The sequence below is a fragment of the Sabethes cyaneus genome, chromosome 1 (genome assembly GCF_943734655.1).
Source record: "Sabethes cyaneus chromosome 1, idSabCyanKW18_F2, whole genome shotgun sequence".
NCBI classification, from domain to species: domain Eukaryota; kingdom Metazoa; phylum Arthropoda; class Insecta; order Diptera; family Culicidae; genus Sabethes; species Sabethes cyaneus.
This window is the reverse complement of record NC_071353.1, coordinates 3,264,019-3,278,114: the sequence shown is the minus strand read 5'-3', so window position 1 is coordinate 3,278,114 and position 14,096 is coordinate 3,264,019. Positions and strand designations below refer to the sequence as shown.

Genomic DNA, 14,096 nt, shown 5'->3' with positions numbered 1-14,096 from the left:
TACGTCCGAAAAATATGCCGCATGTTACGTTGGAGGAATCCTGATAATCTGCCATCGTACGAGAACTTGTGCCTTTTAATTGGTATTGCTCCGTTCCAGCAACGGCGGAAGGATATCGTCGCTAAAACGGCACACAAAATATTAGTGGGGAAATACGACAGTCCTGCAATACTCTCATCGCTCCTGCTACACTGCCCACTGCGACCTCAACGACACCAACAGCTTTTACATGTGGGAACACACCGCACCAACTACGACCTGCACGAACCGATCCGTCATTTGGCAACTGAATACAACCGTCGAAGGCAGAATTTTAATTTTTAACACTTGACTTATGTCATTTTGATTTGTATTGTATTTATGTTTTATGTATATTGTACACAAGAAAAGATGTTGGATGTTTGCGCCACCTAGAGAATGTATAGTTTGTGCACCTTCAGGTGGCTTTTTCCAGCCTATTTCATGCAGACTACGAATCGGTTGAAATTAAAATGAATAAATAAATAAATATATAAATAAATAAATGTTGAATTGTGGATGTTTTTAACTTTTGACGCCTATTTTGCATTTCAATCATTAGTGCATTGGCACTGGTACTGTTGTCGTCGACAGCGGCATACAAGGCAGGTGGCTCCAGCACCGTAGCGTGCGGTTGGCCAGACTGGCGCCCGCCAAAGGAGCTAGCTCTTGGGGGCGCCAGAGAGTGCCTGCATTTCAGTAAAGCTTCAGCAATAATATATTCCATAAAAAGCCATGGCGAAAATAGTCAAACAATTACGCTTGATGATTTGTTCGTACTGCCAGCTCCAACCCGTAGCGAAATGGTTTGATTTGGTGAACCACTTCGCACGTTACGCACGCACGCACTTCGTCATCGTTACGCGCTTTGGGCTGGGAGGTTGAAGCAACCGGCTAAAAGGGGAAGAAGTACTGGGCCAAAATGGACAGCATGGAATCGCCCAGCGAACAGCTGATGGTGCTGGTGAAAACATTTTTTTGGCGAAGCACGTCGTTGCGGTCATAATGGGCGACGAAAACTACTTGACGCTGGGCGGCAACGACTGGCAGAGGACTTCTTCCCAGAGAAAATCCTTCTGTGGCTAACGATCAGTGGGCACAGAATGTTCAAGCTGCTCTTGTTTCGTCCGGGGTTACCAATAAAAAACAGAGCATTTTCCATAATAATTTTATGACTAAAACAGAGGATGAGCTGATCGCCAAGGCTCCGAAAGAGTTGAATAATATGCCGACGTCTTTTTTTTTTGGTCGACCATCGGAAAGGTCCCGGTGAACCGCTGTAAAACCACCTGGCAGGGCATCGAAGCATTTTTATAAAAGGCTTCATCGTGATCGCATATTAGTCCAGTTTTTCATTACATATGTAAAGCGCAGCGAAGTATTGGATAAAAGGCGAATACGAAAAAATGGTAAACCTAGAAGGAACACCAAATTAGGAAACAAGGAGCGCCAAACTGGTTTTCCGCCAAGGGCGCCACAAAGTCACGCTCCAGCTCTGGGTGGCTCGTGCTGTTTCAAGGTTACAGTCTCAAGCCCGTAGAGGACTATCGGTCTGTTTAGCGTTTTGCGACGATGTGCTTAACTTAATCAATCCTCATAGTCTCCGTTTTTAGTCGGGCATAGATTGCCTCCGCCTTTCGAAGGTTTCTAGGACTGATGTGGAGGTCCTCTGAAGGTTACTTCAACTGACCGTTTACTTGTCGGATCTCTCGGAGATCGGCTTTCACCTGTCGACCACCTCGCGCTCGTTTGTAACCTAGTTTCCCTCCTCGTCACTACACGTATCAGGCTTTACGAGATTGGTTCACCTTTTCATAGAACTTACGCGTCTCCTTAGCCTGGAATAGTTGTTCTAGCTCTTCACGATCTGCTTCTGGCGCTTTTTCCTTCTCAGAATTGTGGTCAACTCATTCCGCGCTCGTCGGTACTTGGCCACATTCTCCCTCTTGGAAATACTGAAATACTTTTTCCAAGTTCCTTTTATTGGCATTCCCCGTCAAACCAATCATTTCGTGCAATCGAGGTTTCTTCCCCTAGCACCGCGGTTACAGCCTCATTGACGGTCTAGTGTGTTTTGTTCCACTGGTTTTCGAGGGTCAACGCACTAGCTCCACATAGGTAGGTAGAGCTTCATCTAGTACGTGCGTGTAGTTCTCAGAAACTCGTGGATTGCCTAATTGTCGAATGTTTAACTGAGGATGGCGGCTCCAGCGCGAGATATATACCGTCGATAGCTTTGAGAGCCCATGTACGGCTACTAGGTAATGATCCGCGTCGATATCCGCACCCCATAGGAAGCGTATGTTAGTGATGTTCGAGAAAAACCAGCCATCGATGAGAATGTGGCCGATTTTGAACATTTCTGGCTACGCCCGTGCTTTAAGACAATACACGTTGGTGAAGCCTTTAGCGATGCGGAGGACGAATCCTACAGTTCAGGATGCTTTGTCCACAATGTTGGAAATGTGTTGTCTAAACGATAACTGGCTGTCCAAGATAATGCCGAGATCCTTCACTTGGTCGACACGTTGGATTTCAGTATCAACGATCTTGTAGTTGAAAATCACTGGCTGACGGATTCGGGCGAAAGAAATAATGGAGCATTTTTCAGGATTCACGAGCATGCAGTTCAAGTTACACCAATCTATAAAGGTGTCAAGCTCTCGTTGAAGACGGATTGCATCGACATTGGAGCGAATCCTTAAGTAAATCTTTAGATCATCGGCGTAGGATAAACGAGGGCCTTCAAAAACGTGGTTGACAGCATTAAAGTATAGCAGGAAGATCCCGGTCCCAAATGACTGCCTTGTGGGATTCCAGACGAGGCCGAAAACGCATTAGATTGAAAACCTTCAACCGTCACAATCAGTTTACGACCTACGAGATAGTAATTAATCCAACGCAGCACACTTCCGCTGATACCGAGTCTTTCCAATTTGGCAATTGCAATAACATGATTGATTTTGTCGAACGCCGCAGATAAATCAGTATAGATGACGTCCGTTTGAGCACGGTCCGCTAAGCTTTCCGCATTATATAATGTGAGACACATGAGATTCGTTGTGGTTGATCTGCCGGCGATGAATCCATGTTGATCATCGCTTAGGTATTGTTTGCAGTGTGGCAGCAGCGGAGTCATGATTACAAGCTCGAATAACTTCGAAATAGCACATAATATGAGATTCCTCGGTAGTTATTGATGTCTTTCTGATCCCCTTTCTTATGAACAGGAAACATATGAGCAGTTTTCCATACGGACGGAAATACCCCGCTTGTGACGGACAGGCTAAACACCAGCTGAAGGGGGATAAGTGGTCAGCGATGTGCTTTTTTAAAAACTCAGACGGTATGCCATCTGGGCCGGCTTTAGTCGAAGATTTTAACGCTGAGGCGGCTCTAGAGATTATTATTATCCGAAGCAACCTCACCATTCAGAGTCATGGTTGAGGGAAGGCCCGATTCTTTACGCTGATCGCTAACATACTTCCAGATAGTTTTCGGTTTCAACTTCAGATCACGCTGAACTCTGTGTATGGGAATGTCTATAGCATTCCCGACTAGTTCGTTTGTATACAGCGTTCAATCTTATGTAATGCTCACGCAGCGAAAGGGTGCGGAACTTGGAGTATGTCCTAAGCGCAGCCCTTTTTTCCGTCTTCAGAATACGAAGTTCGCGGGTCAACCAAGGTTTACTGTTTGGCGAATGTACTATCTTAGGTACATGACGATCGATTGCGTGCCCAATTATATGTGAAAGAGTCAATGCTGCGTTGTCGGTATCGTTTCCATCGTGAACACCAATCCAGTCGATAGTTGCAAAGAATTCGGCAATGCTTCGGTGATCAGCATTCCGAAAGTCGTACGAAACAGGCGGGATGATTTCCATATGATCAGAATGATGGTCGTGGAAGGCTAGGATGGGTGGAGGGTGGAGTGATCGAGATCCGGATGGAGAAAACCATTGCTGGATGGTTGCCACAGAATACACAGTACTGCAGTACTAGGTACTATCTGCCTACAATGTGGCTTATGCTGCGAGGCAAGTGGCGTGACTCTGTCAACTTGAGTTTGCCCCCATTCGCGTTTCGTTCAGTGTTATAGGGGGGTCGAATCGAATGACGTGAATGAAAATTTTAAGACAAACCTTTCGCAGCATGTGACACGACTCAAGGTGCTAGATATCCGCCATCGATTCGATTGAAAATTGGAACAAAACGTTAAGCTAAACCACGTCGGAATGGAAAAAACAAATCGCCAACATTCTTACTAATCACACTTCTAAGTCCAATCTTTTAAAACTAGATACCTATCGCTCAGCGAGATTTATTTGCAAGTTAGCAGCATAGAAACACTAATTTATTCTAAACATTATGCCATAAGACTGCTCATCTCCTAGCTTTTGGTAACATTGTTCCAAAGTCGGTACTTGGTTTGAGCATTCTGCTTGTCCTGTGCCGTTAGGGCGCCCAAATGGGCAGCATCTACGATGTCCCTGCAAAATGATTTTTACGGTTAACCACAACCGCATGATATCTGACTACCAAAAAGCTGACTCACTTAAACTCATCGTAGTTTTTCGAGGTGTACACGGCTCTTAGTTTCGCATCGTTTCGCAATTGATATAGCTCGTCGCCCTGAACCTTTTCCAGACATTGATACTCGAGTTTTTTGATATCTGCCACCGAAATCATTTCGCTTTCGATATTGATTTTTCACATTTGAGATGGTAAACAACATGTTACCATTGACAACGAATCCGACCGATGGTAATAATGTCACTAGAAATGCCGTCATCGGAATTAGGCATCAGTAATAAAACACCAAGTGCAATTAAGTTTATCTGTCTATGCTTTTAATTACTTTATATGAAATACGATTATTGAAGTATCCACTATTACTTTTAGCAATACAGACTTTAAATGATGTTTGACCTAACTCCACATACAATCTCTTACGCGACTAAAAGTATTCATTGTTTCAGTCAGAAACAGCTTTCCATTTTATCGTTACTCGTTTATAACTCCGGTGTTACTAAACTCACAGAAAAAAATTAAACATCAACAAAAGATTGACTGATCTTTTTTGAACAAAAACGAAATGTACGTACCGCTTCAAACAGCGTGTATTGAAAGAAAAAATGGAAAAAGCTCTGCTACAGCTAAGGAATCAAGTAAAACTAAAAACTCTCATTTTTAACCCTAACGCGATGAGTAAATCCGTTCTGCTAGAAATACGATTAGAAGGAAAACTTTCGAGTTTTTACGACAGCTCAGTTCCGCTTGTCTGCGCAAGTTTTCCTGCATCCAGCAATCGTTTGTCGCTTGTGAAATCACTACTGTTAACCACCGCTCGCGCGTTTATCGCGTCTTCGGACTGGTGATCCCGCTGAATGGGTGGCATCATTTCATGCAGTAGTTCCCGTTCGAAGGCCAAACTGATGTCTTCATCCGGGGTGGCGGCAGCAACGGCAGCTGAGTTTTGTGGATGCTTCAACTGGTCCGAGATTTCCTCGAGTTTATTGTTCAATAGGCTGTCCAGCTCGTCCACCAAACCATCGGCACTGGATCCATTGGCAGTAGATTCAACCGCACCGGAGGACGCGTAGTTAAGATCTGTCGGTTTCAGACCTTCCGTCAGTAAATTTTGCAACTCTTCAAAATCGGATTGTGATGGTGTCGGCTCAGAGCCAGATACTGGCTCTGCGATATCGGTTGATTCTAGTTTATTCATTAACGTCTCACTACAGGCAGCTTGAACGGTAGTGTGAGATTCAGAATCTTCTGTCTCACACAAGGATCGACTTTCTTCTGTGTTTTTCGAAGATTTTGAACTAACTTCAACAGAAGTTTCATTATTTTTGGACGATAATACTTCCGTGGCTTCGGCAGATCCGCTGGAAAGCTGCCTACTTTGTGAATTTTCTTCATATTCGTCCATGGGAATATCCGATATTGGCGAGGTAGAGTTTTCCGGTTCCTCACAGAACAATTCCTTGCCATTTGTTTCTTTTTCATTTAATAAATCGACCTCCTTCTGAGAGTCTGACATTGAACCGCATTCTTTTTCATTAACGATTTTATTGACTCTCTCGTCATTATCATCATGATCGTTTCTAGCAACATCCAATATCTGTTTTCCTTCTTCTTCCTCACTGTTCGCATCATTTTCATCCTTCTCTGTTGCCTCATTGGACTCTACATTTTCATCTTCCGCTTCTTCTTCTTCTTCGTCTATTTTTCCCGAATCATTCTCATTATCAATCGTTTCACTGGAATCTGCTTCTAAACCGACGCTACTAGCTTCACTGCTATTCCTTTCGGGTTTTTCTATCTCATTTTCATTAACCGTCTCATCATCTTCTTCATCATTAGTTTGCATTGCGGTAGATTCCGTCGGTTCTTCTTTGATTGGCATGGGGAATTCCGGCTCTTCTTCCTCCATTGGTTCCTCTGAAGGTTCCACGGAAGGCTCCTCCTTTATAGGCAAGGGAAAGTCGTCATCATCCGCCTGCTGATCGTTCGATTCTTCTTCTTCTTCTCGTTCTTCTGCTTCGTCCGCTGGTTCCTGCTTAATCGGCATCGGGAATTCTGTGTCGGGTTTCGCAGCGATTGAAGTAACCTGCGCAATGACTGGTACCGCTCTTTGCTTCTCTTGCGCCATCGGATTTGGCGTATTTCTACCGGATGAACTTTTCGATGAAGACGTGGAAGAAGCAGGAAGATTGCCGACTACGTTAGTAATAACTGGCAGTGGAGATGGCGCTTGAGAGGGTTTGGAAGGTGGGATATCAGCGTCTGCGACGCTTTTAGCAGCTGATTCAGCTGCCATTCTCTGCTTAAAAAGTGCGAACGGGTTGATTTTTACTTTGGATTTTTTCTTCTTTTCGATGGATTTCGGTTGATTCTCCTCCGCCGCTAGAACAGTAGCTGGTGACGGACTGTCGGATTTTTCCTGCTTAATACGAACGCCATCAAATGCAATAACTGGTGAGGCGGATTCATCTTGAACATTCATCAAGCGAACTTTCTTTCTCGGTGGTTTAGCAAGTATTCCATCTTCAATCGGTTCGGCGGCATGTTCGGGTAAGGGTCGTACTGCTGACACAGTTTGGTCACTGTTATCAATGGGTTCTTGCTTGATCTGAACTCCCAGTGGAAGTTGAACATTCTGCGCTGTAGTCTGTTCCTGCCGCTCGTATGCTGGATCTATTTTTTCTTGCTTGATTTTAACAGTCAAAATGTTGGGTTTCTTGTAGACCTTATTTTTTCTACTCTTCACTGGAGCTTTTTCCGCTGGTAAGTCCTGTTCATCATCATCCAAAATGATTGTTCGGATGTCCTTTGAGGGTTCAACAGAAGCATTCAGTAGACCCTTTTCTTTCTTGATTTTTAGAATTATCGTAGGTTTTGGAGATGTTCCTTCAGTCACCGCTGGAGATGCTGCTGACAATCGAGACCCCGGCCTTTTGCTTTCCTCCTCCTCAACGCCGGGCTCTCTTTTTATGTTAAGGGCCAACTGCTCATCAAACAGTGCTTCTTTTTCTGCTACAGCCGGAGCGACAGGTGTTGACGCCGTCGATGTTTCTGGTTCGGGCTCTGACGATTCCTTCTCTTCCTGAGATTCTGCTTCGGGCTCTTGTTTAATAGGCATTGGGAAAGGAATATCTTCTTCTTCTTCTTGTGCTCTCGCAGCTTTCAAAGCTGATGTCCTTCCATCCTCTTCTTGCTCTTCTGCCTGACCTCGTTGCGACACTTCTTTCCGAGGCAGCTGCTGTTTTTCTCCCAATTCCTTGTGCAGTTCTTCCTCTTCTGCTTGATGTTGCAAATCAGTTTCTTGCGGTTCTTGCTGTTCCGATTGGTCATCATCATCTTCTTCTTCTTGGAAACCAGTGAAATCGTTAGCGCTGTCATCGAACTCGTTATTATCGGAGCCTTCTTCTTCCACTGGCTCTTGTAATTGCGAAGGCTCCGTATCGATTTCCGTGCATTCCTGTTTGAAGTGCGTTTTAGCCAACACAACCATCGGTTGCTTCCCAGAACAAAGGGCCAACTGCTGCTCCAAAGTCATCTCACATACTTCCAGGGCCAGCGCTTCGGCTTGCCGCTCTTCCTCGCTCTTCTCATCAATCGTAGGGGTAGTCGTTTCTGCCGGCGTCGGAGTCTTCCCTACCACAGACGCACTTGTTTCTTCCGTTGTAAATTCTTCTTCTACACGTTCCTTTTCCTTAGTCTTGTCCTTCTTTTTCTTTTTCTTCTTAGCCTTTGCCTCTGAAAGACTAGCAATCGCTTCGCTTACGGAGCTTAGCAAGTTATTGATGGTAGCAATGTCTGTATCCCGACCAAGCTTCGCCCCGGAATCGAGAAGAGAGGCAATTTTAGCCTGTTCCAAAGCTGGCGAAGCAGCTTCGACCGCTTCTTTAGTTGTATCCTTGCGACCTGCTTTCTTTTTGCTGCTGGAGGGAACATCTGGCACAAGATCAAGTGGTGGTGGGAAGGGAATTTCACGTTCCTCCTTCGGCAATTCCGGTTCTACGACCACCGAACGACGAGTACGACGTTCGGCGTTAGCAGCGGCCGCTGCAGCAACCCCGGCCGCATTCTTTTCGGCAATATCAATTGGTTCTTCTTTTGGAATAACTACCGGTTCAGGCGGAGGAAGCGTCCCAGTACAAAACATCATGTAGTGACGAGTCAGTACTGCTTTCTTAACGAAAAATTTGCCACATTTGGGACAATTTCCTTTCGGTTTCAGGAAGCAACTGTGCCATTCGTATAAATTCTGTGTTTTGAATTTTTTGTGACATAAACGGCACTGAACGTCCGGTTTGATTGTTGGTGGACGGCCTCGAGAAAAGCGTCCGCAGGCGTTCAACGCACAGTGCTTGACTAGCGCAGTATTCTTATCATATTTTCGCTTGCACTTGAAGCAAGTGTACATAGTGCGTGTCAACTGATGCCACAAATTGTGATCTTTAAATTCGAGAACAGACTCGAAGGTCTCACCACAGGATCCACAGCCAAACTTCCGCACCATGGGAGTGTGCTTCGTAACCAAATGTCCATCAAGTTCGGTCTGCGTTTTAAACTCATCTGAACAATATGAACATGGATGTTCGAATTTAATTTTCTTCGGCGCAGGAACACTGGGCTCCACCTTTTCCGCTTCTCTGACCGGAGAAATATCCTTACGTTTCGATCGAGTAACTTTTGGATCCGATGTGCTTTCGACTTCATCTTTGATTTTGTTTTTCTCTTCATCTTTCCTCTTTCGACCGTCTTCTTTTTTCTTCTTCTCTTCTTCCTTCTTTTTCTTATCGTCCTTTTCTTTCTGTTGGATAATCTGTTGCTGCTGCTGTTGTTTTAGTCGCTCTTTTTTTGTCAGCGCCTTCACTGGTGTTGTCGGAACTGGTTCATCCTTAACGATATCTACTGCGGCCTTCACCCTAGTAGTAGGGGCTGGCGAGGGCGACGGTGATGGAGCTGAGCGTCTCTTTTTTCCTTTTTTACCAGAACTTGTGCTACTAACACCACTAGTGCTGGCTGCTTCAACTACCTTCTTTACGTCCTCCTTGACGTCTTTTATATCTATTTTCGGGCTATCACCAACCGGAATCTAAAAATAAAACGTACAGACCGAATGCTTTTTAAAGGTAAATATCACAACTCACTAGCTTCCTTGTCGGATCCACCAAGGGCAGGTTCAAAATGGTCCTAGTTTGCAGGTTGGTCGCTGCGCACATCAATCGATACTCGAAGAAGTCATTGATCTTATCCACACACAGAGAGCAGATATTTTGCGGCATTCGGTCATCTTTGCTGACCTAAGCAATGCAGTGGTTTGACGATAAAAAAGAAGCACAGAGAAACAACGATCATGCAATAAACAGTAAACAATAAAATGAAAACAAAGCTCATCACCCACAACAAAAATTCTAATCAACCATTAGCCATTTTTGTTCATTTTGCTGTAGATGCTGCTCTTCCTTCTCACATTACCTGTATACCAACACATTCCTCGATTTTTCTTACTAGCGTCGCTTCGTCGTCGTCGCCGACTATGACGGTTTCATTCTCATCGACGATGGGAAATTTGACCGGATTATCTACTCCGCACAAACGGCAAATTTTATAAATCTGCTTGTGTAAAATATTGATTGCAAAACGCTCCATCTTTCCTAGCACCGATTCCGACAGTTCTAGTTCACTTTGGTTGCACTTTTCCGGGGTAAAAATCGATTTTTCCAACCTAAGAACACTGCTGCTGCGAATCTGCTTCCATGTTTTTTGACATTTTTATTTCCTTCTTCTTGCCTTTGCCAGAGAATCCACTGTACTCGAGCATTAAATATTGTTGACAGACAGACAGACAGACAACTATCGGCCGTCGTGATTGTGTGGGTGCTAGTGGGGTTCGGTTCGCTGCGTCGAAGCTAGCGATAACCGCATCAAGCTTTATTACCGCAGCTTGCCCTGTGAGTTTGTATACGTTTGTACAGGTAGACGAGAAAGTCAACTACTACACGCTAAAGCAGTATTGGGAGTTTTCCTTAAAATTAAACCCACCCCATCGGCATGCAACCATGTTTTCGCCGCCAACATCTCGTGTGTGTGAAAATGAGATAGCATGTCAGCACTGCGTTTCACTCAACTGGCAGCAGTCTGATTTGAGCCCGCTGTCAAATTTTGAGCCCAGGACATGATGTCGCTGACGTTCACTGCAGCTCGATATAGAGATGTCGATGGGGTGATTAAGTATAATCAATATATATAGAATGCCAGTGTCGCTGCAGTGCGCGTGGTAAACATCACACATGTTCAAATAACGTATTTACATTATATATGCAAATGTGTGTGTGCCTGAGATTCATCAAAAGGGGAATCTCATTGTCAAACTTTGACAACCAGTTTAAAATTTCAAATATGGCTGCTAAGTAATGTGATTGGAAACTTCGCTTGCTTCAAATTTCTGGAAAAATCGGTGCAAAAGGGCGCAGTTGTGGGATTCTATTCATCCGGACGAAAAGAAAAAGAACGTTCAAAACCATTTCACTAGCATAAAAACAGCGGAGAACGCACTGATGACAGCATCAACCAGCGCACAGATAAAGAACAGATAAATAACAATGAGCAACTTTGACAATGAAGTTCCCGATTCACAGACTTGATACAGATTGTTAGCATCATGTTTACCACAATGAGTCTTATAGAAAAACAGCGACACTGGCATTCTATATATATTGATTCTACTGGTGATTAAACCTAACTAAAATTAAACAGCGGTCTAAAGGATGCACCGCATTCAGGATTTAAACTTGGATTTAGACAAACATAAGATTCTACTATGTTGCCAAAAGCAACTTTTTTTTACTTCTGTATAACTTGTTCTATATATTAACAACAAAATCGATCCTGCTGCTGTACGCCGAAGTAAACTTCCAGTTTATTTCGGTGTAAATGTTATCAGCTATAGTCTTAAGCCCCAGACACAATGCATACGGATTTTACTACGTTGCGGAAATTTGACAGAAAACCCATGTAAAAACTGCCAAATTGCCGCAACGTAGTAAAATCCGTATGCATTGTGTTTCGGGCTTTACCTTACCTTTACTGCGAATATATACGTGTTATTGCAATAAAACGTAATCTACTGTTTTATTTGTTTATACAGTGGACCCCCGTTCGTTTGAACGATTTCTCATGCAAACTAACGGGGTTACTTTTTAATTTGAACAACTGGTAACCCGAAATATGCTGAAACCTGTGTGAACTGGCCGCCCAGCTCTTTGTTATTGTTTTGGTGGTTTGTTTTAGTTGGCAGTTGCAAGTGCGAATATTGCATTTTCTGATCGGATTTCTATCTTAATCGTTAGGAAAACGACATGTGAAACCGATTAAACACGCTAGGTCAGTACAAACAAATCGTGTTTATGTGCATTGTCTGCATAAGCAAATGAGATTCAGTCACACAGAAGTCTTCATAAATGTTTGTGAGCAAAAAGTTTAGGTAGCAATTTCGAGTTCGGTATGGGAAAGCAGAGAGATCGGACGCTTGTGTGTTTTCGCGATGCGTTGGATCGAAGGATCGGTAGTTTTCGCTTTGATTTAATATACGCGAGTGCCTCTAGTTGAAGTTCCTATAAGCAAGAGTGACTAGCGATGAGTTTGTACCCCGCGGATCGGAATGAGTTATATTTTGAGCTAATTGTGATGAAAAGTGCGATTCCGAACCAAGCTATTTCAGCTTTTTCCTTTGTCGGTTTTGCATGTCTGTGTATTCGAGCCCGCTCAGCTGTGTGCTCAGCGCGAGAAAAATTCCGTTTCGGCAGTTCGTATAATAATGTGTATCAAATGCAAAGTGCATGTGTGTTAGTGAAGCAGATGGGGCTTGTTAATTTTTTGCCAGCACATAGTTTCGTGCTTTCTGTGTGTGCATTTCGCTGCTGCGCTACTTGCCATTGAAGCCGCTGACGAATAAACCGTATCATCGCCGTTCGTGTTTTCGTGTTTTTGCATGCTAGTGGTGGGAATAAGAGACCATCATGCAAACAATCTGTACATAGTGTACGGGTCCCCCATGTGTAAGGTCTGATATGTAGAGTGGTCAGAGGACGTTCCGACGAGTGCTTAGAAAAGTAGTGGTTTGGCTGTTTGTTTTTTAGGCTAAAGACTGATGTGTGGCGATGTCTTTCTTGTATGCTGTCTGTTTTAAACCTTACACAGTCGCAGACTTTGCTGGCCCATCGGGAGGCTGACTCGGTTAATAATACAGTGTACAATTTTATACAATTGAATGAACTTTTAAAATATAGTTTATTAATTAGTATATGACTGTGATACATAAACAAGTGAAGAATCATTGCCACTATAATACATATTCTTTATATATATTGTATATTCATATTACTCATTATTTAATACATTTACATATATATCATTAATAGGGAGGGAAGGAAGCATCAGGTTATCGAATGAATCAAAGACTGGATGAGGGATGTGGTAACCAGCCCAAGTCATATAAGGTCGGAGAGGATTTTGACGCGCCCTTCTAGCACACAAATCATCACGCAAGATAAGTTTGCACGGCGAAGTTATGCATCTAGAAACCGGAGGTCTATGCTGGAAGGAGTGTCTTATATTCCCGTGGAATCATATAAGCGACATTGCTTATAGATCCACCCAACCCCTTTTGGTCCTTCACGAACAGCATTGACATGAAAGTTACTGGGTAGATAAATTCGATACTGCAGTAATTCTACTTGCATACAATGGGAAACCCTTGAGGTGATGGTGGCTATCCCCATACATACATACATACATTGTCTGCATAAACAAATGATGTCATGTTGGGAATGACGTTTGAACCATTTTTAATTTGCACGTCGTGCAAACCAAAGGGGTTCAAATTAAAAAGTGTTCAGATTAAAAATGGTCAAACGAACGGGGTTCCACGGTAATGCATATACAGGGGTATGAAATGGAGAGAGTTACCTGGAAGGAGCGTCAAATCTAGCTCTGGCTCTCTCAAGCTCCCACATAGCGCCTTCACGCATCTAAGTCAAATGATGACGGTCGATGGCCTTACCCGGAAATGCTTCATGTACTTACTGGAGCAGCTAAACTAGGAGGTGCGAACTAGAGCGCCTGTTCTCCACGTGAGGGGCGGCTCACACAGCGTCTGTCTCGGAACGGGTGGCTGAATATGAAATACTGTCTGAAGTTTTTGGAGCGTCTTAGTAGAATACGAAACCTAAAATTAAAAAAGAAGAAAACTTATCCAATTTAATTTTACTATGTATACCGTGGACCCCCGTTCGTTTGACCGTTTTTGATCTGAACACTTTAATTTGAACCCCGCTGGTTTGCACGATGTGCAAATTAAAAATGGTTCAAATGTCATTCTCAATTTGTTCGTTTGTTTGATTTGTTTGTACTGATCTTGCGTGTTTAATCCTAGTTTAATCAGTTTCACATTTCGTTTCCCAACGATTACGATAGAAATCCGATCGGAGAACAGCATATTCGCTGCTTGCAACTACCAACTTGGGTCCTTTGCTTTTCTCATTGTTCTTCAATGATGTT

The 14,096-nt window shown here is 43.6% G+C and overlaps 2 protein-coding genes across 2 annotated transcripts; both read right to left on the bottom strand.

The window, feature by feature from the left end:
• Nucleotides 1-4,410: 4,410 nt before the first annotated feature.
• On the bottom strand, nt 4,411-4,709 carry LOC128732695 (uncharacterized). The gene is made up of 2 exons (XM_053825996.1): nt 4,576-4,709; nt 4,411-4,510 (listed from the first exon to the last, which is right to left on the bottom strand). The coding sequence occupies exons 1-2, from the start codon at nt 4,707-4,709 to the stop codon at nt 4,411-4,413; spliced, it is 234 nt and encodes a 77-aa protein (XP_053681971.1).
• A 164-nt stretch (nt 4,710-4,873) lies between these two features.
• LOC128746046 (titin) lies at nt 4,874-10,285 on the bottom strand. Its single transcript, XM_053843099.1, has 3 exons — nt 10,014-10,285; nt 9,686-9,838; nt 4,874-9,630 (listed from the first exon to the last, which is right to left on the bottom strand). Exons 1-3 carry the CDS (start codon nt 10,185-10,187, stop codon nt 5,278-5,280), a joined length of 4,680 nt encoding a protein of 1,559 aa, XP_053699074.1. The 5' UTR covers nt 10,188-10,285; the 3' UTR covers nt 4,874-5,277.
• Between the last annotated feature and the right edge of the window lie 3,811 nt (nt 10,286-14,096).